Here is a 20684-nt window from a genome sequence, read left to right as displayed (position 1 = left end):
AAAGATGAAAGGTATGAAGGAGTGGATTTGTGGGACGTTCGCATGTCTGGGACGTTCGCTTATCATGTACGTTAGTTATAACGTTAGATGAACGCAAAATTAGAGACAGTAACTACTAGGTAGTTACTGTAATTATGTTCTTAGACTTGAGCTTGTATTTAATCTAGTTAGTGCTCATTCTTTCCCGTTATGCTACGACTCTAGCGTGAAGGCTTAGGTAAGTAAGGTAAATTCGTTACCTGACTGGCCTTTATTGTTTTACCGTTTGTTTATGTCCAAAGATTTTTCAAGACCAGACATCTCGAACTACCTCATCTACAAATGGAGTGGCGAAGGGTAGGATGATCCTGGTCCGTATTGGGCATCACAGGCCAGTACTACTGCCGACTGCCTTCGAATTGCACTCATGTCTGATCCAGCAGTCCAGCAGCCCGTCGACGCGTACGGTTGACACCACAGAACAACCTCGCCGACGAAATACCGCCTACATATCCTGACGATATTTGTTGATGAGCCAGTTCAGCTCGTTGAGCGCCGGCCTCCTTGTAACCGACCCTGGAAAATGCGCCGAGTTGATCAACAAAGTCTCGACGGAATACAGCCTGTTCCTGTCGTCAAACTCCTCGATGGGCTCGCTCGGCTCGATGTTCTTGAAGTACTCATGTAACGGGCTGGCCCCGGTGCGAGCCTCGGCGACTCTCGGCAAATACCAAGACCCCTGATGAGGCTATTCCCACTCGCCCCACAGCACACCGAACCTTCTAGCAACGCGCTCAGACCAGCGCGCCGACGAGGATAAGTATGCTTGCGAGCTACCAGAGTCTGTCGTCTCTCCTTTTCTTCTCCAAGTTCAGTGTACTCGTAGAGTCGTCATCAGCTAGTTGCAATATACTACCTGAGACCGTTACAACTCATCCCGGTACTTGTCGTCGTTCATTTGGTGATGTTCGCAACGCCAGATACCAACCTCCTTCTCGTGGTGCGCATAGTAAGTCACAGGCGTCATAGATGTAGATTTCGCCGGTGTGAACATCGGTCCCAATGTTGGACTCCCACAGGTCTCCGTGGATCAAAGTTGGCTTAATGGTCCTTCCTGGGAACAGCAGGACGCAGGCTTGTTGGACGAGCCAGGGGTACCAGAGGCACTTTCCTCAGTACGCCATCCTCCGTGGCATTCAACGGCGACTGCACGTGTTCCTGGACCGCCAGTTGAGGGTACGTACCGTGACGCTACACGCAGCATCATCACTTTCGCCATCGGGTCCTACAGAAAGTGGCATACGGCAGCACTTCTTCCTCCCCCACGACTGGGTGACGGCGCAAGAACTGAGACTGTGTCGGTTGCTGAATGACGAGACAATTCTGTGTCCGACAAAGGGGGAGGTGGCGGTTTTGAAAGGGGATTTGGTGCTAGATGTTTAGCTTCGAAGCTTGGCTGACGCTGGCCGCTGCGACCCAAAGCTGAGCTTGCCATGGTCAGTGGCGTGCAGGTCCAGGGGCTAAGTACCTCCGCTCGCAGCGGCCGTGGCAGGGCTTGGGAAGTGACTATGTGGAGGAAGTGAGCACTGCCATTTGAAGGGGCGAAGCGTTGTTGCGAGCTGGTATCAAGTGTCATTGGAGACAGAGGGGAAAGGAGGTAGCAGGTACAAAACAGTCAGCAAAGATAAACACACCAAGATACTGCACGACGCTGTTGTTCCGGTTAGCTTGGCCACCTGCTGATCTTACTTACAGTCTGTCGGATACACAACCGCATACCGTAAAAACGGCCAGTTGCGAAATAGACTCCGCTGTCCCCCTAACGTCCCTCCTAGCCGCCTGTCCACTTGAACCAGACTGTAAGCATCAAACCCATCAAGGTATCGATCCACGCAATGATAGCGATAACCACGCCTGTAGAATCAGAGAATTGTAGCCCATGCGCCCGCAAAAGGCATACCATCAGGGCGAAGCCGGCAGCCGCATAAAGAAGCAACAAGAAAAAAAGCAGCAGGTGAACGCGGAAGCCATCTTCAAATTCCAAACCTCATGCCTCTAAATAGGCATTGCCGCGATAGCCGGCGACCAGCTTTTGGTCCGGACATTTTCGGAGTTGCGGTATATATGCGCGTCGACTGCCGTCTGTAATGGCCTGACTGCTCATTGTCGGCTGTCTGAACCTGTAGAGCAAGGGTCACGGCCACTGTGCTGTCCTGGACTAGGGCCGAGTCGTTAGGACTGAAGAGTTCGTCGACTTTAGCCCGTTGCGTCTGAAACGAAGCGCAGGCCGCGTGCGCAGCTAGTCCTTGACTCGCGCTGTCTTACTGGTGTAGCGGTGGAAGTCGGTGTGGGCGGCGAGGTCGGCGTGGCTGGGGTTGCGCCACACGTGCATGAGGTATGCCTGTCCCACAGGAGCGGGCATATCTTTCAGTTTGGGTACGGCTTGTAGATCCAGATCAAGGGGGAATGCTCTTGTGGTCAGACGTTTTTGTGGATGACATCGGCGCGCCGCTCGTCGAGCATATAGAACTGGTAAATAAAAATTAAGCAAGCTTGTCAATAACATTTACCATCTAAGTGCTCATCGAAAACAAGGGCTGCGTAGGACTCTCGTATCTCTGTGAACCGAATAGCGGTGAGTTCTCGCAAGCTGGGTGAGCCTCCTCCACCAACTCGATATCAGGCAATACTTTCTGGCGAAGGCCGCAGGGGAGTTTGTAGTCCGTGAACCGCTGGGTTACGTCGACTTGCACACAAACCTGTTGTTCGTTTCTGTCCGCGACAACTGCCAGGACCCATAACTGCCTCCTGGTCAATTCTTCTGCCATACTCTGGCGATTGCCTGGGTCCCCGGGAGCAACTTCTTCGTTCTTGGGGTTTGGAGAAACGCCGCTTGATTCTCTCGCAGGCAAGGTGCTTGAACTAGAAGTAGTCGGGATACCGGGAGTGCCAGATGGCCCTTCTGACCCGGAGGTGCCACTTTCACCTTCGGTACCTTTGGTTTGACCCGGCTCACTTGTTCTCTCGGTTCGTGCGGTTGGTCGTCATCCTCATCACACGAGTCATCTGCTGTATAGTCTAACGACTGTAATTCACGTTAGAGAAAGACGATTCGAAACTTGGAAGTAACCACAAGTCGGGGGGTTGCTGCCTTTTGCTAGCAGCATCAAAAAAGAGCATGCTCAGAGCCGCCTTCGGGAAAATAGCAACTGCCGCGTATGACATAGAGACTGGGTAAAGGTACGTTTGAACAAGCCCAGCCTCGTGCAATAACAGCAAACAAAGAAGTCCTTGAGTGCACAATGTATTCGGCAAACCAATTGAACAGAGTTGCAGCGGTATCTTCGTCCATCACAGAGGGACGGTGTCCACGAAAACAAACGGAAGGTACGGAAACGACAAGAAGCCGTTTCAAGATTGACAGGTCGCTGAGAAACAAATAAGGGAGCAGCCACCACGATATCGACGTCATGAACACCACAGAGGCGAATATGATATGTGAGCCTGACACTTGGTCCCCTTCGCTGTTCTGGAAGCGATAGCGTGGCCTTGGCTGTTGTGGAGGGAGGCGGGGAATGAAATTGTTTCTGTTCCTGCTCCTCCTTCCACGCCATACCCAAGCGTGAGCTTAGCCACATCCCCGAACCAAAGTTTCCATCTCCGTCACTAAGGAGCTTGTACAAGCACAGTTGGAAGGACTAACGAAGGTTACCTCGTAAGACGGCAGAGGGACCGTCAGCCAGAACAAGCTAATAGGTCATCATAACAAGCCGATTGGTTAGAAACATGGCAGATTCGGAGACATAGTGGACTTAGCTGTATCGGTCCCGTCTCCTTTGTCAGGGTCGTTTTTCGGAGCGGGATGTTGTTGTGTTTGCCGTTGTCCTAACTAGTCCACTTGTTAGAGAGCCAACAGCCACAATTCCACGGTGACACGCTTTATGGGAGCCGTTAAAACGGTGATTTTTTTTTTCGAGTGCTTAGGACCAGCCCAGACTGTCGATTGAGTTCTGTTCTTTTTCTTCTCCAAGTTACCTGGGTGCATCCCAGACCTTATGTAACAGCTGTGTATTACCACTGACCAGAGTACGACACCGGCAACCCAGTTTCCGAGTTTCAAGTGCCATCACTTCCACCACCACTCTCCACTCTCACACCTCCTTCGTCAAGGTTTTTTCCAGCTTTTCCAGCTTTCCGGGCATTGCCCTCAGATTTACTTTTGCGGGTCAATTAAGGTGAATGAGAGGCAACCGATAATTGTGAGACCAGAGGTACGGTGGGAATGTGTGAGGCCTCTCTGAGTCTTCTGTACTGAATCAGTCAAAACTTTCAACAACGGATCTCTTGGTTCTGGCATCGATGAAGAACGCAGCGAAATGCGATAAGTAATGTGAATTGCAGAATTCAGTGAATCATCGAATCTTTGAACGCACATTGCGCCCGCCAGTATTCTGGCGGGCATGCCTGTTCGAGCGTCATTTCAACCATCAAGCCCCGTGCTTGTGTTGGGGACCTGCGGCTGCCCGCAGGCCCTGAAAACCAGTGGCGGGCTCGCTGACACACCGAGCGTAGTAGTAACAACCTCGCTCAGGGCCTGTTCCCATGTTGATAAGGTAATACTGCTGCAGCAAAAGAGTTGGCGAGATAGGAGGAAGTGCTGAGATTATAACCCGATAAAAGAATGTTCCTGGTATATGTAACTATTGGCCATAACAGGATCGAGTTGTTGTCGTTGTTACCTATTAACGTCCGGGCAGGGCAAGCGAAGCCTGCCTCCGCAGATGCCTCCAGGCCATGTAGGGACGCGCCGTGCTACACTAGATATGTTATATACAGGACTGTCACCAAGAGCCCAACCGTTGCCGTTTCTTCTATCGAATGGCGTGTTGTAAGAGGAAGGTGAGTCAAGGAGGTTTGGCAACGGTGATGCAAATGACAGTCTCCCGAGTCACTCAGCTAGCAAACGACGGAGAGAATACTGAAGAGCGTAACCCCAACGCGCTTTGTGATAGCAACGATTGCCAAGGTCGCGAGAGGGATACCAGTGTTCCTACTCGTCGACTGCAAAGAGTTATCCCTTGTATGACCCCTGGGTACCTTACATTCATGTCTTTGGCCGTGTGCTATACGATGGAGATCCACTACTTTATTTGAGCAGGAAGGGCCGGAGCCAACATAATTGAGCATCTATCTCCATATACTCGGATTTTGTCTTCCGTCTTGTCCAACCATGATATGCCATCCAACATCAATCCCAAGATGGTCGTGCTGATGCTTATATGAAACTGTTGGCCACTGTCACGGCGGTGGTATACACCATACAAATCACCCCGACCACCATCATGAGCAAATCCCCCCATCGCACCCACCTTTTTGTGGCAACGGCCTTCCAATGTAGATACGCCGGATACACATAGACCAGTGGCACACAGGCAACACTCCCAATTAACGCCACAAACCGATCCAGATTCCCCGTCCCAGCAACCGACACCAGGCCACAAAACACGACCGCCCCGAGCCGGAAGGCATTCTTCACCCACTTCGTCCTCAGACTCCCCTTGCCGGACCGCATATGTCCAAACACGCCCCCCTCAATAATCCTCAGAGCCGGGAAAAGCTGAACGGGCGTGCCGACCAGCACGGCAACGGCATACAGCAGCTGCACGGCATTGACGAGCTTGCTGTCCTGGGGGAAGTTGTTGATGATCTCAATCTGCGTCCGCTCCCCAAACGTGGCATAGCACAAGGCTCCAACCGACGCGAACACAACCGTGATGATGACCATTACCAGCCCCAGTAGAGGCTCAAAATGTTCTGGGCTTGCCATGGACGACTGGATGGGCAGGATCAGGCCTATACCTTCAAACGTGAAGATGGCGGCGCCGATGGTGAGGGTGTACCGGCTGGGGTTGAACAAGACCACGGTCGGGTCGATGCCGTTCTGGGAGAGCGACGTGCTCGTGAACCAGTAGATGTAGCTGACTCCCACCAGGATGCACGCATCCGCGAGGAGCGCGACGGGCCCCAGCTTGGAGATGTTGCGGATCCACGCGAGCGGGACGAGGATGACCAGCTGCAAGGCGATCAGACCGGCCGTGGAGATGGGGCTGTGGCCGCCGGTGACGGCGTCAAGGAATGTCAGGAGGTTCTCGGCGACAAACACGATACCCGCACAGACGAAGCCCAGCTGGCTGAGGGCGATGGAGAAGAGGATGAGGGTGCGCATCTTGGGGCCGGCGATGGCCTGGCCGATGTCGCCGTAGCCGCCGCCGTAGTGCAGTTTGCATTGCAAGAGAAGGTGGAAGGCGGCCATGGTGATGGCCGACACGGCGAGCATGGCGAGGGTGGAGAACAGGATGCCGCCGTTGGAGAAGGCCTTGGGTAGGAACATGATGCCGGTGCCGACAAAGGCCTTGATCAGCGTGAAGAAGGTTTTTACAGTGCCGGCCTGAGCCGAGCGAGGCGGTCTCGCGGAGAGAACTCGCTGCCGGAGAAGGGGCCGCCGTTCGCCGTCGGCTTCTTCCGCTTCTTCCTCCTCTTCAGTGCCTTCCTCGTCTGTGTCAACTAGGTCTTCGCCGGCGAAGCTTCCGTAGAGGTCGAGGAACTCGACAAAGTTGCGGGTGATGGGCATCCGGGCTGCCATGAAATCGTGACCGTGCCTCTGTTGCAGGTATGCCCGGCGAAACCCTTGCGGAGCAAGCTGGTCGCCCACCCTCATTACCGGTATGTCCTCGTCCTGCCGGAACTCCCTGGGCGAGTGGAAGGTGGCTGCGCGGCGGTGCATCAGGCCGCGCGCGGCGGCATCCAGCTTGAATAGGTCCCGGTGCATGTCTCCCCCCTGCAGCTTCAACGAGGACTCTTCCGCGGGCAGAGCCGGCACCTCAGACCCCGAGGCTGAAGAACCAGTTGGACCATTTGTGCTTTCGGCCGGGGCACTGTCGAACTCGGCTGTGTATCCCGGGGGGAGATGCTCGGCGACGACCTGCGCCGCCTCCGGGTCAGGCTGCTCTAGTAATGATACTCTGGCAGACATCGCGAGGGTGAGATAAAGAGATTGTCGATCATCCAAAGAGGAGGGTCTGAAGTTCTCGGGTGTGGGTTGAACAAATGGAATTCGGCAATCGCCGGCTTGGACTTTGTCCCACTCCGATCCGAATGATGTCACCAATCGGCGGACGGGACTCGGGCACGCCGCATGCCCCACTCGGCTTTGAAACAGCCTGTTCCAAACATGCAATTGCACGGGGGCTGAGAATTATGTAACATTAAAAGCTATGCACTTCACACTCCTTGGATCAAGCATGCCCGAATTGAATGTTCTCGAAGTAGTCTCTGGGGTTGTTTAAGAGAGTAGGCGCGTGCCTTGGTTTTGAGAATTGCTCTATCTTGATGCTCTAGTATCTTGAATATTTCGATCTTTGACTCGGACTGAGAGTAATGGCAGGTACGTACTTGCACAAGTAAGTTACACTCACAGCGGAGGGAAACTGCTTCTCTCAATAAACCTTTTACGTTCAAAACCACCGCTCTCCTAGTATCAGTTGCTCATTGTTGTTCTTGTCAATCTGCCCGTTAGACCTTCCCAGGAGCCCTCAGCGGTTTCATAGGCGGCCGATGTCAAGTGCAACACCGTTGTTTGTTATGATAGACCTTACTGTTTAGGTTGTAAATGGGAACATTGACTAGTCCAAGTTACAAGAACAAAATGAAGCGAGAAACACGATGGAATCCGGAGGAAACCCTCGAAGGAATCGAGACCTTGCAGCCGGCGACTTGGCATGTCTGGGTATTACAAATCCTTCGAGGACATAGTCCTTGGCGACGCATGCTCTGGAGGTCTCCTCTGCTTGTCGCGTCAGACCAAGATGAAGGAGCTGAGAATTAATAAGCATGAAGGCAACACTAAGTAGTGTTGAGAGTTGACCGGAGTGTTCCCTAGTGAGACTTAAAGCCTGGGTTGAGCAACTGTTCGTGTACTTGGAGTACTCCTGCTTCCTTAGTAGACGTGGTCGCATCTTGATCACTCTCAAACCTACCTTATACAACGGGCTTGTCATTCACCCATTCTCTAACTCATCCCACCCATCTCGCTCCATTCAGGTCTCCAACAATGGCTAGCCTTCGCCAATACACGTACCCGGGCATCGGCGAGTGGGCCCGCAAGGAGATGTCTTACTGCCAGGCCGTCCGCGTGGGAGACAAGATTGTCTGTTCCGGTCAAGGTAGGCAAGCCTTCGAAACCTGCACACACATACACTCCTCGCTTCGCCTGCTCAATAATAATTGCATAAATGGCTGACAACATGAGGTCCATAGGCGGCTGGGACCGCACCACGGGCGAGATCAGCACTAATATAGCGGCCGAGGTCGAGCAGGCCTTCCAGAACGTCGCGGCCAACCTGCAGCACGCCGGCGGCAAGGGGTGGGAGCAGGTGTACCGGGTGTGGACATACAGCACCGACCTGAAAGCGACGCACGACCTGCTCGTCGCCGGCTTCCGCAAGTACATGCCCGACCACCACGCCGTTTGGACTGAGCTCGGCGTAGCCCGGTTGGGTCTCGATGCGATGCACATCGAGATCGAAGTCGAAGCGTACGATCCCGAGGGCGCTGCTGCGGCTGCGGCCGAGGGCAAGAGGGATTGAGAGGCAGAGTACCCAGACTTAGACTTGCTTAGGACTACCAAGGCAGACAAAAGCGAGCCCACAGCGACGGGCCGGCGGTTGAACATGTGCGCAGGATACGGGTGATCATGATCTTCTTGTGCTCGGTGAACCATCTCTTCTGGTTTGGGATCCGGCCCCTAATCTAATCGAGCGAGGGGCGATCTAAGGCGGAATCAAGCACGTTGAGATCATCCAGTAGCATGCATCAACCCATGCTGCACTGGCCTGGGCCGTCCCACGTCTATTTTCTGTAATCCCAGTCCTCAACTGACAGCAGATGACATCTCAGGGGCCAACCCCTTCCCGTAAAATCCTGTCAACAGTAAACTCCGGTATCGAACACTCCTCTAGTTCTTGACAAACGCCTCAATCGCCTCAATCTGCGCCAGCACCGAGCTGCTGCTGGTGCCCCCGTACGTCGACCTCTGCTCGACGCTCCTCTCGAAGTCAAACACCTGCGCCACGTCGTCCTCAAACAGCGGGGAGATCTCCTTGAGGTCCTTGAGCGGCAGTGCCGAGATGGAGACGCCCGCCTCCTCGGCCCTGCGCACGATTGCGCCCGCGATGTGGTGCGTCTGGCGGAAGGGCACGCCCTTGCGCACCAGGTAGTCGGCGACGTCGGTCGCCAGCATGTCGTCGGTCAGCGCCGCCTTCATCTTGTCGCCGTTGACCTTGAGCGTGGCCAGCACGCCCTGCGTGATGCGAACGCAGTTGGAGACGGTCTTGATGCAGTCGACCATGGGCTCGACGGATTCCTGGAGGTCCTTGTTGTACGAGGTTGGGAGACTCTTGAGCGAAGCGAGGAAGCCCGAGGCCTGGTGCTGTCAGTATCAAAAAATTATTGGATATTCGAACGGGGGCAACGCACCTGCCCCATGACCCTGCCCGCCTTGCCCCGGATCAGCTCCAGGCTGTCGGGGTTCTTTTTTTGCGGCATCAGACTGCTGCCGGTGCTGTAGGCGTCGGCAACTTGCACGAAGCCAAACTCGGCCGTCGAAAACAGGATCAAGTCCTCGGCAAGACGGCTGAGATGAGCCATGAGCAGGCTCGCCCACTGCAGGATCTCGACCACAAAATCCCTGTCGGCAACAGCGCACAAGCTGTTGGGGTGCACTGAGCGGAAACCCAATTCCTTGGCCATGAACTCGCGATCAATGCCGAACGGGTTGCCGGCGAGCGCACCGACGCCCAGCGGGCAGGAAGATACGCGCTCCTGGACGCCCTCGAGGCGCTGCAGGTCGCCCTTGAGAAATGTAGCATGCGACAAGAGCCAGTGCGAGAAGCGGACCGGCTGGGCGCGCTGCAGATGTGTATACCCCGGCATCAGGATAGGCAGCGCCTCCTTTGCGCGCTCGGCGCTGACGGACAGGAGACCCTTCAGAGCGGCGGCGATGTCGGCCAGCTGCTCGCCGGCCCATAGGCGCATGTCGACGCCAATCTGCTCATTGCGGGAGCGGCCTGTGTGCAGCTTACCGGCGGCTGCGCCAATAAGCTCACCCAGTCTGCGTTCGTTGGCCGTGTGGATGTCCTCGTCCGACTTGGTGTCGATGACGAACTTGCCCTCTTCCCACTCCTTCTCCACCTGCTGCAGGCCGGTCACAATCTGCTTGAGCTCGTCGTCGGTGAGGATGTCGAGTTTGCGCAGGGCCTTGGCCCAGGTGATGGAGCCGTGGATATCGGCCTTGTAGAGCACCTTGTCGAACGAGAGCGACTCGTTGAACTGGAACATGAGGTCGTCGATTGCGCCTGGCCGTTGAGAGTGTGCTTGTTAGCCAAGTGCGCCAATTATGCATCTCCCAATCAATTGACCCTACCGGTGAAGCGGCCACCCCATAGGAGCGTTGGTGCGGATGTGGGAGCCATGTTGGGCGTGTTGGTGGTGTTTGAGTCGAATGTCGGTGCAAGATCGGAGTTCTCGAGCGGTGATTCATCCAAAAATTTGGCGATAGCAACACTCAGGCTTGCTGCCACCACGTGATAGCCCGGGTCAACAACACCACGCTGTTTATCAGCTGTTGATAGGGAAGTAAGTTAAGGGTTATGACGCAACTGCTTCCTCTCAATCCCTTTGGTTCTACCCTGGCCATACCCAGCAATATCAGCGGTTGGTTGCATCTCCTGAGCGGATGAGACAAATCGCAGTGTCGCTTGAGGCCTTGGTTTTTTGACACTGTATCTCCGAATCTCATCACCATGTCAGGTAGGTATCTTTCTACACTCACAGAAAGCCCAATATCAGCAACTCCATGTTTCAGGGGATGGCATGTCGACGGTGTAAGACGTTGGACAACCCAGGCATTCACACTACGCTAACATAGGTGGCATTGTAAGGCCAAACCTGGTACCGTCTTGGGTCTCGCACAGTGTGTCGTCGTGTAAGTGACTACCCACATCGGGAAAAGTGAAACGACCACCAATCTGTCACCACCAAGCATCGCTGGGTACAACTATGAAAGAGAACGGAAATTGAGCTCACTTTTCTCGCTTGTCTCTCTGTGCTTCCAGCAGACCTAGGTTGGAGGCTCTCCTACTAGGATCGGAGCGAGTTCACTAACCGCCCAAACTCTCTTCACTGAGTCCAGATCTGAACATGAAGTCAGTGAAGAGGGTATCTGAAATTCATTGGGGGGAGTGAATGAGTCAGGCTTGCCCTACGCTTTCATCTATTACTACGATTCCCAAGGCAGAGAGCATATAACAATTGAAAAGGACAAGTACGTGAAAACGAAGTCCGTCGCCTTCGGTCCTCGGCCGACTTCGTTGAGAACACCCAATGCAATCTGAATAGGAAAATTCCTAAATACAGGTATCATCTTACATACGCCATCCATCCATGAGGCGAATGCTCAACAACCAGTTGGAAGGTGGAAATGACTGCCCCTCGCAGACGCCAAAAACCACAACTCCGCCAAACTCCACCATAAATTGATACAGGTCATCCCCATAATTTCGGACCAACGAAAGAACAAGTTTCGCGGCCGTGAATTTTCTTCTGGATCGCCATTCCCCAAACCCCCACTTGTGTTTCCAACTCACACCCCATCTCCGTTCCCGACTTATGCCGTCGCCGTCTCCAGCTTTGCCTCCCTCCCTGCCAAGCTGGTGGGTTTCACGTCAGGATTCTTCTTGTAGTAGTTGTTAATGGCCGACTTGATGGCGTCCTCGGCAAGCATGCTGCAGTGGAGCTTGACAGGTGGAAGGCACTGAGATACTTGTTAGAAATCTTGACAGCAAGCTGGAATGGAGAATCGAGCATACCAGTTCCTTGGCGATCTCGGTGTTCTTGACTTTGGCGGCTTGCTCGAGCGTCATGCCGCGGACGAGCTCGGTAAGATAGCTGGAAGAAGCGCTGCAGTAAACTCGTTAACAACCGTAGCAATCAAACTGGCCCGCCATGCCAGGGAATTCCGTGTCTCGTCTGGTTTATGGGCAAAGGAAACGCTGACGCCCGGGATTTTTTCAGCGTGTTCGGCCTCGCCGATTCCATGCTGTCCGTGAACTCTTTGGCGTCTTATGCGCAGCAGCTTGACAACCCAACACCGTAGAAAACTAATCGATGAGAAGGGGATCCTTACATCGCAGAGCCGCAGCCAAACGTCTTGAACCTGACGTCGCTGATAACCTGTGTCTCAGGGTCGACCTTGATGTGAAGCCGCATGACATCGCCACACTGTCGATGCAAGGTGTTAGCACTCATCGAGGAATTCGAGCGGTAGGGATCACATACGGCCGGCGCTCCCACCAAGCCTTCGCCCACGGACTTATCCGACTTGTCTAATGTGCCAACATTCCGAGGGCGCGAATAATCTGTGGTTGAGAATGTTAGTTGATGGCTGCGAAAACCTGCATGGTTATGTATGATGGCCATCGGAGTGGGCGGGCGACGTACGATCAAGGACCTTCTCGTGGTAATACCGCCTCTGTGGTTGAGCGACCTGAGGAGAGATCTGTCGAGTCACGGGAGCGGTGGTCGGCCGCAGCGAGGTTGCCAGAGCTCGGCAGGACACTGCACGGACTGTTCTCGAGAGCATTTTCGATACTGAAATGGTTTGTCGTGTCGTGCGGTGTGGAAAACGTGAGTTTCGCGATGTAAAAATCGACTTTGACTGCCAATGTAAGGTTTCAAGTTGGTTGATGTTGCTAGAATGCGGAAGAAATGGCACGTCAAAAAGTTCCTGAGGATGCGAAACTGAGTCCATGATGATGGCAGCGGCGACTTCCTCCTCAAACGTGGCCCGAGCGCGCTTAACAAAAATGGGGTCACAAATGCAGCTCGGCTCCACAAAAACTGTTAGCACAAAGCGTCCTTGCATCCGTCTTGCCAGCTCGGCGAATGAGCGTCATTCCGAAGTCGGCTAGAACGCCGTGGCTGCTCCATGTCCGCGGAGATAAGATTGATTGATAACGGAAAGCCGAGCAAGCTTGCGGCAGGCAGTGGGTCAAACCCGCGTTGTCACTCTCAAAGCTCTCGCACTTTTGATCGTAACAATTGGTAAATGTGTCCAATGTTTTCGATGCTCCATTTGGGCTTTCAACTAAAACATTCCCCGGCCACAGCGTTGAACACGGCGGCATATAGTTCTGGGAAATACCCCAAGCACAGGAGGAAGGGCAGGGAAGAAAGAGAGAGCGAAACTAAAGGGCACAAAACCGGTCCGAAAGACTCATGATCGCTCTTTTTCAGATGTGCTCATTTATTGTACATGAATGTTTTCACTGACCGATCTGGCAACAAGTCTCTGTTCTTAGGCAGGGCCTGGTCTGATCCGTTGCTCCTGCAAGTAGCTGCATCATTGTGGGGCTGTTGCCTGCCGTTTGCCCCGCGTCTCAGCTCCAGTCAGCTTCAAAACCTGCTCCACATACCCACCTCACTGGAATGGAAGCTTCCGAGCTCGAGTTACCTTACACGTACTCAAGCTGTACCACAACAACGGCTGGAGTTTCGAATTAACAATCAGGGCAATTCTACGGCCATCGAGACGACCTTGGCTTTACAAAATGGCATGCACGCACATTTCAGCAGCGAGTATGCACAATAGACCTGCTTCATCCAGGCACAACTGACCTCAGTCTCCAGACCTGGCCAAGCCGACGCCCGCCGATTCGGTATATCGCGAGGACTGCACCCAGTGCTTCGACTCCATCGTTTGTCCAGCCCTCTGTCCTTCGCCCAGGTCATCATCGCGTTCGCTAACGACCTTAGGATGACCCCGCCGGGCTGGATGTCTGCCTCAAGTGCTTCAACGGCGGCTGCGCCGGCGACCGCAACCATGCCAAGCTACATAGCACCGCCCGGAAGCACCCTCTCGTTCTCAACATCCGCCGCACCCGTAAGAGAGTCGTCCGAGATGAGCCGCCGCTGAAGATGTCCAAGCTTGCCATCGCCGCCGAGACCGAAGCCGACCGCTACGACACGGCGCTCACTGTCAAGTGCCTCGAGTGCGGCATCGACGATATTGACAGGAGCGACCCTACCATTGCGGCGACCGTGGACGCAATCATGAAGGCAAACACATTCTCGCGCAAAGAGGAGGTCAAGGCGTGGGAGCAGGAGTTGACGAGCTGCGAACACATTTTTACGCTCCAACAAGGGGAGCCCCGACCGATCGAGTCACAGGATTTGGGCCACTGCTCCAAGTGCGACCTCAAGGAAAACCTGTGGCTCTGCCTGGAATGCGGTAACCTCGGCTGTGGGCGGGCGCAGTTTGGCGGAGTGGGCGGCAATTCCCACGCTCTCGCGCATTCCCAGGAGTCCGGCCATGGCGTGGCTGTCAAGCTGGGGTCCATCACCCCAGAGGGGAACGCCGATGTCTACTGCTACACCTGCGACGAGGAACGGGTCGACGAGGACCTCGGTGCCCATCTTGCGAACTGGGGCATTATCCTGGCGGAGAGGCAAAAGACGGAGAAGAGCCTGACCGAGATGCAGATCGAGCAGAACCTGCGGTGGGAGTTCTCGATGACAACAGAGGACGGCAAGGAGCTGACTCCGCTATTTGGACCGGGGCTGACGGGCCTCAAAAACCTTGGGAACAGCTGCTACCTCAATAGCATTGTTCAATGCCTCTTCGACATCCCCTCCTTCCAGCAACGGTATGGTGGCGGGGTAGAGAACCCCCCTGACGTATCTAATCCTGCAGAGGATTTTGAGACTCAGCTGCTCAAGTTGGGCGATGGCCTACTGTCTGGCCGGTACTCCAAGCCCGACTCAGACGTGATTGTCTCGGAGCACTCGCCCGAGGCACCCCACCAGAAAGGTCTCCAGCCCTCGATGCTGAAGCACCTCATCGGAAGAGGCCATGCCGAGTTCTCGACCATGCGCCAACAAGATGCCTTCGAGTTTCTGCAGCATCTCATCAAGCTCATCACGCGGTTCAAGCATCCAGCAGGACTCAGCGACCCCACTCAGGCAATGCGCTTTGTCATGGAGCAGCGGCTGCAGTGCTTGGGATGCAAAAAGGTGCGCTACAGCAGCACCGAGCAGGACAGCATCTTCATCGACATACCCTTGGAAAAGCTTCCGGTCGAGGATGGCCAGGAGCCCAAGTACAAGCCCGTCAACTTGAAGGAGTGTCTGGACAATTTGACTGCACCCGAGACGGTGGAGCTGACTTGCTCAGCTTGCGGCAGCAAGGAGGGGTTTTCCAAGCGCCAGCTTTTCAAGACATTCCCTGACGTCCTCGTCGTCAACGCGCAAAAGATGGCCGTTGTGAACTGGGTTCCTATCAAGGTCGATGTCCCCGTCCTGGTCGGAGACGAGCCGTTTCCTCTGGATTCGTATCTCTCCAAGGGCCAGCAACCAGAAGAGGACGTCTTGCCGGAAGAAGCGGCTGCAGCAACGACCCCCGTGTTTGTGCCGAACCCGGAGGCGCTCGCAGTCCTGGAGGGCATGGGGTTCCCGAGAGTGCGCTGTGAGAAGGCTTTGCACGCGACCGGCAACAGCAACGCGGACGCGGCAATGGAGTGGCTGTTTGGACACATGGATGATCCGGATATCGATACGCCGGTCAACCTTGCTGGGGGCGACACCTACACGGCAGATCCGGAGAAGCTTGCTATGCTGGAGTCGATGGGCCTTTGCGGACCTCGCGCGACTAAGGCGCTCAAAGAGACTAACGGGGATGTCGAGAGGGCGATTGAGTGGCTGTTCAGTCACACCGATGACGAGGGCGGAGTTGAGGAGGCGGCTGATGTGGGCAAGAACGCGGACAAGAATGGGGAGGCAGGGAGCAGCACGCTGCCGGCAAACTTTCAACTGCAGTCAATTGCGTGCCACAAGGGAACGAGTATCCATACGGGGTGGGTCGACCTTCGCTGCACTCTGTGAACATGTATGCTGACTTGGCCAGGCACTACGTGGCGTTCATCCGCAAGAAGCTTGGCGACGAGGTCTCGTGGGTGCTGTTTAACGACGAGAAAGTGGTCAAGGTGGTGGACGTGGAGGCGATGAAGAAGTTTGCCTACATCTACTTTTTCAAACGGGTTTAGCATGGCATGGTGTTCGCATTTGCTGGTCATGGGGGCACGCGGCAACTGTAGAGGAGGTCGTTTTCATGTTGTATGGAAAGCCCATAGAAAAATAGATGCCCGAACGTGTCATCTGCGGCACCCGGGAAGATTCATCCCAGGCAGCATCACGTCATACTATATCCCATCCCTGATCCAGCCTGCCCATCCAACTCCCTAACTCCAACCGACCAAGACCCAGCATTATTACACAAACGATGACCCGATAACAACCGAAGGTAGCTCAATCGACCAACCGATAACTAACCAGGGTATCAACGCGATGGCTCTGCGTGCTAAACCCGCGCAACTGCACCCGCTCGCCGTTGACAATTTCCTTGGCGTCGCTGTCGCCCCACTCGACGGGAACCTCGCTCGAGGCGTCGGCATAGACGAGCACGTTGAAGGTGCAGTCTCCTTGCAGCTGCGGGAGGAAGGTCACCGAAGCCGTGATCTGCCGGAATATCGCGGCTATCTCGGACTGGATCTCGGCTTCGGTTTTGTCCTTTTCGGGTTGTTCTTCTTTGCCTGTCGAGGAAGGGGTTGAGTTTTCCTGGTCGGCTGTGCTTGTGGTAGTCTTGGACTTAGACTTGGATTTGGATTTGGGTTTGGCGAGGATTTGGACCTGTTGAGTGTGGGGAGGGTTGACGTTAGCCAGGCTGAACCTGGTAGATGGGAGGGAGGGGACAGCGCACATCAAACTGCCACCGCTCGACGTGCTCGCCCGTGTCCTTGTCGGTGATGACGATTACCAGCTTGGAGATTTTGCCGCCCACCATCCACTTGTCGAGCTGCGACATGATCTTCTTAATGTAGGCGCGCACCTGATCGTCGGACGAGACCAGCATGTTGAGGCCATACTTTTTGACAGCCGTGAAGTCCTCTGCGGGGTAGACGCCTCGTTGGAAGCTGCCGCCGGTTAGCTGCTTATTTATTCGACAGAGAGATGTTTGGGAGTCAGCGTACAGAATCGTGTGGATCGAGTACTGAAACTACATTGCAGTCCATGGGCAATGGTTAGCAGACCAGCTAAGGAGCACCGGTGCAGTGTGGAAACTCACAAACTCGGCGACAAGCTTGGCGCTGCCCTTGAGCGACAGCTTGTGTACCTTGAATTTGTCCGTCTCGGGCGCTTCAGATGCCATTTTGGTAGATGTCTGTCGGCGGTGTGGTATCCCGTTAGAAATGCGTCTGTACGACGAGCGCTGTTGCAACTCCCCCACTTTGTTTACTTCTGGCGATTTGCTCGTGTCAAGTTGTCAGGGGTTGCGGGGAGATGCGGGGCGCAATCCGTGCTTGGTAACTTACCTGGCAAAGCCATAAAAAGACACAGTGCCAACTCACGTGACCGCAGAGTGCCTCTTTTGCGACACAAAAAGTGGGTCACCCATTTCGATATCGAGGACAGTTATCATTGATCATTAACATTGGCATATCTGGTTGTGCTCGTCCCTCTATCGACAACGCAATGGATTTGCCTCATACCCCCCAAATATGCGTCCAGCGTGCACTCCATCCCGACAGACCGCCAGAACGCCATGCAGCAATGCGTCCAACGGGCCAGTACGAGCCCACCGAATCAAAACAACTACCCGAAGAAGAAGAACATGGACGAGTATAAACAGCGTGGCGCATAGCGCGATGGTCCCAGACATCTTAGTAGCCGCCCGACCTCCGGTTACTGCGTGGCGGCTGGTTGATCCTCACGACCGTCTCGCCCGTCTGCTGGAAATTGAGGTAGTGCGGCCCATCCGGGTGGCGGATGGCGGGCGGCGTGCCGGGCGGCATGGGCCATGCCATCTGCCCGGGCGCCAGCGCGGCGCTGATAGCGCTGCCGGTGCTGATGCTGCTGACGCTGCCTCGACTGACGTGGGCGTTGGCGGCTGCCGTGATGCGGGGATCTGGCGGTTCCTGGACCGGTCGCGAGGTGCGGACTGTCCCTGGGGAAAGCAGATTCGTGGGTGAGATGGGTGAGACGGGAGACGGGGTGAATCCGGCGCTGGTCATTGAGTCGTTTGTGAAAACTGACACCCTGTTGCTGTCCCGTTCCCGTCTGGCGGCGGCAGGCGGGACGACGGGCTGTAGATGGCCTGTCTGCCGCATCGGTGCCTGAGATGATGGCGCGTGGCGATCACGGCCATAGGCGATAGCCGCTGCTGCTGCTGTCCCGGCCGTGGCTCCTACCGCAGGGCTTGGGCTTAACAGGTCTCGACCCGTCCCATATGGACCTGGCGTGTCGGCTCGGTGTAAGTCACGGCCCCCTCCCGCCAGTTTGCTCAACGGGGCGAGCATTCGTTGGACAACAGGTGACCTCCTGAAGCGGTAAAGAAGGAAAGCGAAGAGGGCGAGGAGGAGCAGGAGACCCACTGTCCTGGTTAGTCCACGGTGGATGCTAAAGATGAGGACGTTGTCTCACCGATGATTCCCGCCATTGCGCCTGGTGAAAGGTCGCCGCCGGAAGCTCCCGCATTGTCGGCACGAGATCCGCTCGTCCCAGCGCCCGTTCCCGAGTCGCCAACACTTCCTCCGCCGATTCCAGTCGTGCCAGGTACCACCGACGCCGAGGGGTCAAATGCGGTAGGTACCCCGGATTGTCCCGGCTGGTTTCCGAATCCCGAGCCAGGCGAAGTATCGTCCCCTGTGCCTCCTGGAGAACCTGATACCCCGTTCCCCGTTCCATTCCCATTCCCGTCCTTATCACCAACCCCAGGACCCGTGTCCACGCCTTGGGTGGCCGTCGGATCCGCGTCATTTTCAATTCCGTTTCCGGGTGTACCCCCGCTGATACTGGGACCAGGCTGCACTACTACGGGATCTACCGATGTGGTGTCCGGGCCCGGATTCCCGTTGGTAGTTGGCGCCGGTTGGTCCATTGGTGGTGAGGACTGAGCTTCCGTGGTCGGGGAGGGATTAGGTTGAACTTGAGGTTGGGGGTCCTCTTTTGTGGAATGCGTGGCAGCCGGCGGCGTAACACCAGGCTGGGTAGCGGCGGGCGTAGTTGGCACCGCAGTGGTCCTTGGCGTGGTTGTTGGGGGCGGATTATTCGGTTTTGTCGTCGTCGATGTCTGCCGCCTTGTACTTGTTGTCGGGGTGCTCCCTCCACCGCCATGGGTTGTCGATGTTTGACACGCCGGGGGCCAGAAGTAGCACCACCACGGCCTGTCATTGTTGTTCTTGCTTCCCCACTGCCTCCTCTCCAAACCTCCATCCTCCGCAAGGTGCATTTTCCAGATCCAAGTCCACCACAGAGCGCCTACACAAGGGCTAATCGTGTGACCATGGCCTTGAGGCGCTGAGATTAACGAGAGACAAAGAACGAGAGACAATCAGCTTGGTGACGCGAAAAGAAAGTGAGTGACGGCGACTGAGAACTGGGTGTGGACACGGATAAGCAAGTCAGAGGGGGGGAGGTCTGGCCCGATCAGGGTGTGATTTAAACCGCTTAGCTGGGAGAAGCTGAGAAGCGAGCCCCCCAACATTGCATGGCTACCCCGGCCAGTGGTGGTGTCCGCTGCATGGTGCCTGGCACTTGTCCCAACTCGGCACTGCACAGACGATGGCACGATATTTTGATGCCCAGAACGGGGGAGCGGATGCGAGCTTGCCAACTCCTTCACTCCGTGATGCCGTGACAGCTTTCCAGAGGTTACGGTGCGACCACTCATGAAGACGGTCCAGATGAGAGCCGAATGGAAGAGGACACACAACCACCAAGCACCACTTGCTCCATGTTCAGGATTGTCATCAGCGGGCTATCTACTGTGGTAGGCTCTGTCAATAACTGGACCTTAGCGAGACGACAAGGATATCCAACCTGATCAGGTACCTTGCAGATAAACTTTACGTCGATGTAGGGCTCGGCTGCGGTGGGTTCTGGCACCATCTTCGTTAGCTAAGAAGGGGAGACAAACCAGGGACATTTCATCAGTCGTGGTCGCATCTCAAGGAAGACCCTGAACCCTTTAAGTCTTTCAGCTGTATTGCCGAAAACAGATCTTCGTAGCCCGTTCTTTGATTTATTTCGATAGACAAAAGAGAGATGGAGATGGGCGCCCATGGTTCTGCTCGGGCAAATCCCCCGTGCGGCTACAATGTGGGCTGGAGACAGGGGCACAAGGGGTTGTCACTCCACGTGGAACTTTTTGCGCCATCCCGAACAATGGTCTCGGGCGGCAGACCAGGGGGGCCTGGACTAAGAGGTTCCCACTCCACTTCAGCAAACTGCCCCATGCCTTTATTATCATTCTTCAACATCACACCGGCCAAGAAAGATTTGATTCTCTCACTGTCTTCCCTGTCCTGTTACCCAACCATTGGAAGTCTCCGCAGTGTTCCGAGTCCAAGACCAAATTGTACAACGTCAGCCATGTGAAATCCAACAAGGAGTGATACTCAGGTTTACCGTCCAATGCCGACATGAAGCAGATAGCCCGGAGAATACCCAGAAACTCGCGACGCCTCTCACTTTCGGTGAGGATTCATCGCTGTACAATATAATAAACGAAAATAGTAGCCCAGAAACCCCATGCCCAT

General features: G+C 55.1%; 9 protein-coding genes across 9 annotated transcripts, besides 1 other annotated feature; 2 read left to right on the top strand and 7 right to left on the bottom strand.

Moving 5' to 3' along the window:
• Positions 1-860: 860 nt before the first annotated feature.
• N657DRAFT_649507 (uncharacterized protein) lies at positions 861-1690 on the bottom strand. Its single transcript, XM_062793739.1, has one exon. It carries the CDS (start codon positions 1613-1615, stop codon positions 1265-1267), a length of 351 nt encoding a protein of 116 aa, XP_062643931.1. The 5' UTR covers positions 1616-1690; the 3' UTR covers positions 861-1264.
• Positions 1691-4273: 2583 nt separating this feature from the next.
• Positions 4274-4441: a sequence feature (Protein overlapping with rRNA (N657DRAFT_540319, KAK4120159.1) was converted to a misc_feature.).
• Positions 4442-5131: 690 nt separating this feature from the next.
• On the bottom strand, positions 5132-7071 carry N657DRAFT_649506 (uncharacterized protein). The gene has a single exon (XM_062793738.1). It carries the CDS (start codon positions 7010-7012, stop codon positions 5255-5257), a length of 1758 nt encoding a protein of 585 aa, XP_062643930.1. The 5' UTR covers positions 7013-7071; the 3' UTR covers positions 5132-5254.
• A 1018-nt stretch (positions 7072-8089) lies between these two features.
• On the top strand, positions 8090-8624 carry N657DRAFT_683956 (putative L-PSP endoribonuclease family protein; the record flags this gene model as incomplete). The annotated part of the gene is made up of 2 exons (XM_062796623.1): positions 8090-8201; positions 8296-8624. 2 exons carry the CDS (start codon positions 8090-8092, stop codon positions 8622-8624), a joined length of 441 nt encoding a protein of 146 aa, XP_062643929.1.
• A 26-nt stretch (positions 8625-8650) lies between these two features.
• N657DRAFT_603531 (argininosuccinate lyase) lies at positions 8651-10870 on the bottom strand. The gene is made up of 3 exons (XM_062790150.1): positions 10460-10870; positions 9514-10391; positions 8651-9460 (listed from the first exon to the last, which is right to left on the bottom strand). Exons 1-3 carry the CDS (start codon positions 10506-10508, stop codon positions 8993-8995), a joined length of 1395 nt encoding a protein of 464 aa, XP_062643928.1. The 5' UTR covers positions 10509-10870; the 3' UTR covers positions 8651-8992.
• An 831-nt stretch (positions 10871-11701) lies between these two features.
• Positions 11702-12676, bottom strand: N657DRAFT_580494 (uncharacterized protein; the record flags this gene model as incomplete). Its single annotated transcript, XM_062789464.1, has 5 exons — positions 11702-11848; positions 11904-11994; positions 12221-12315; positions 12373-12452; positions 12535-12676. The coding sequence occupies 5 exons, from the start codon at positions 12674-12676 to the stop codon at positions 11702-11704; spliced, it is 555 nt and encodes a 184-aa protein (XP_062643927.1).
• Positions 12677-13643: 967 nt separating this feature from the next.
• N657DRAFT_674482 (ubiquitinyl hydrolase) lies at positions 13644-16274 on the top strand (the record flags this gene model as incomplete). Its single annotated transcript, XM_062795753.1, has 4 exons — positions 13644-13671; positions 13723-13790; positions 13849-15944; positions 15995-16274. The coding sequence occupies 4 exons, from the start codon at positions 13644-13646 to the stop codon at positions 16131-16133; spliced, it is 2331 nt and encodes a 776-aa protein (XP_062643926.1). The 3' UTR covers positions 16134-16274.
• Positions 16135-17349, bottom strand: N657DRAFT_674481 (mitotic spindle checkpoint component mad2). The gene is made up of 4 exons (XM_062795752.1): positions 17213-17349; positions 17118-17143; positions 16847-17060; positions 16135-16776 (listed from the first exon to the last, which is right to left on the bottom strand). The coding sequence occupies exons 1-4, from the start codon at positions 17294-17296 to the stop codon at positions 16396-16398; spliced, it is 705 nt and encodes a 234-aa protein (XP_062643925.1). The 5' UTR covers positions 17297-17349; the 3' UTR covers positions 16135-16395.
• A 476-nt stretch (positions 17350-17825) lies between these two features.
• On the bottom strand, positions 17826-18335 carry N657DRAFT_542800 (uncharacterized protein; the record flags this gene model as incomplete). The annotated part of the gene is made up of 1 exon (XM_062787836.1): positions 17826-18335. A coding segment is annotated over one exon (510 nt), but the record flags the coding sequence as incomplete, so codon positions are not given.
• A 60-nt stretch (positions 18336-18395) lies between these two features.
• Positions 18396-19754, bottom strand: N657DRAFT_170299 (uncharacterized protein). The gene has a single exon (XM_062786069.1). The coding sequence runs from the start codon at positions 19373-19375 to the stop codon at positions 18527-18529; it is 849 nt and encodes a 282-aa protein (XP_062643923.1). The 5' UTR covers positions 19376-19754; the 3' UTR covers positions 18396-18526.
• Positions 19755-20684: the final 930 nt, after the last annotated feature.

Source organism: Parathielavia appendiculata, assembly GCF_033297405.1.
Source record: "Parathielavia appendiculata strain CBS 731.68 unplaced genomic scaffold N657scaffold_19, whole genome shotgun sequence".
Lineage (NCBI taxonomy): Eukaryota > Fungi > Ascomycota > Sordariomycetes > Sordariales > Chaetomiaceae > Parathielavia > Parathielavia appendiculata.
This window is presented reverse-complemented; position numbering and strand designations above follow the sequence as displayed.

Excerpts from the sequence above, each read along its gene's own strand:
- N657DRAFT_603531 (XM_062790150.1), bottom strand. The coding sequence starts at position 10,508 with ATGGCTCCCACATCCGCACCAACGCTCCTATGGGGTGGCCGCTTCACC. Across the intron at positions 10,392-10,459 it reads ATGGGGTGGCCGCTTCACCG|GCGCAATCGACGACCTCATG; the intron begins GTAGGGTCAATT and ends CTCAACGGCCAG. Across the intron at positions 9,461-9,513 it reads CGGGCAGGGTCATGGGGCAG|GCCTCGGGCTTCCTCGCTTC; the intron begins GTGCGTTGCCCC and ends TGACAGCACCAG.
- N657DRAFT_674481 (XM_062795752.1), bottom strand. The coding sequence starts at position 17,296 with ATGGCATCTGAAGCGCCCGAGACGGACAAATTCAAGGTACACAAGCTG. Across the intron at positions 17,061-17,117 it reads TACTCGATCCACACGATTCT|CTTCCAACGAGGCGTCTACC; the intron begins GTACGCTGACTC and ends AACCGGCGGCAG. Across the intron at positions 16,777-16,846 it reads TCGAGCGGTGGCAGTTTGAT|GTCCAAATCCTCGCCAAACC; the intron begins GTGCGCTGTCCC and ends CACACTCAACAG.
- N657DRAFT_649507 (XM_062793739.1), bottom strand. The coding sequence starts at position 1,615 with ATGACACTTGATACCAGCTCGCAACAACGCTTCGCCCCTTCAAATGGC.
- N657DRAFT_649506 (XM_062793738.1), bottom strand. The coding sequence starts at position 7,012 with ATGTCTGCCAGAGTATCATTACTAGAGCAGCCTGACCCGGAGGCGGCG.
- N657DRAFT_170299 (XM_062786069.1), bottom strand. The coding sequence starts at position 19,375 with ATGCACCTTGCGGAGGATGGAGGTTTGGAGAGGAGGCAGTGGGGAAGC.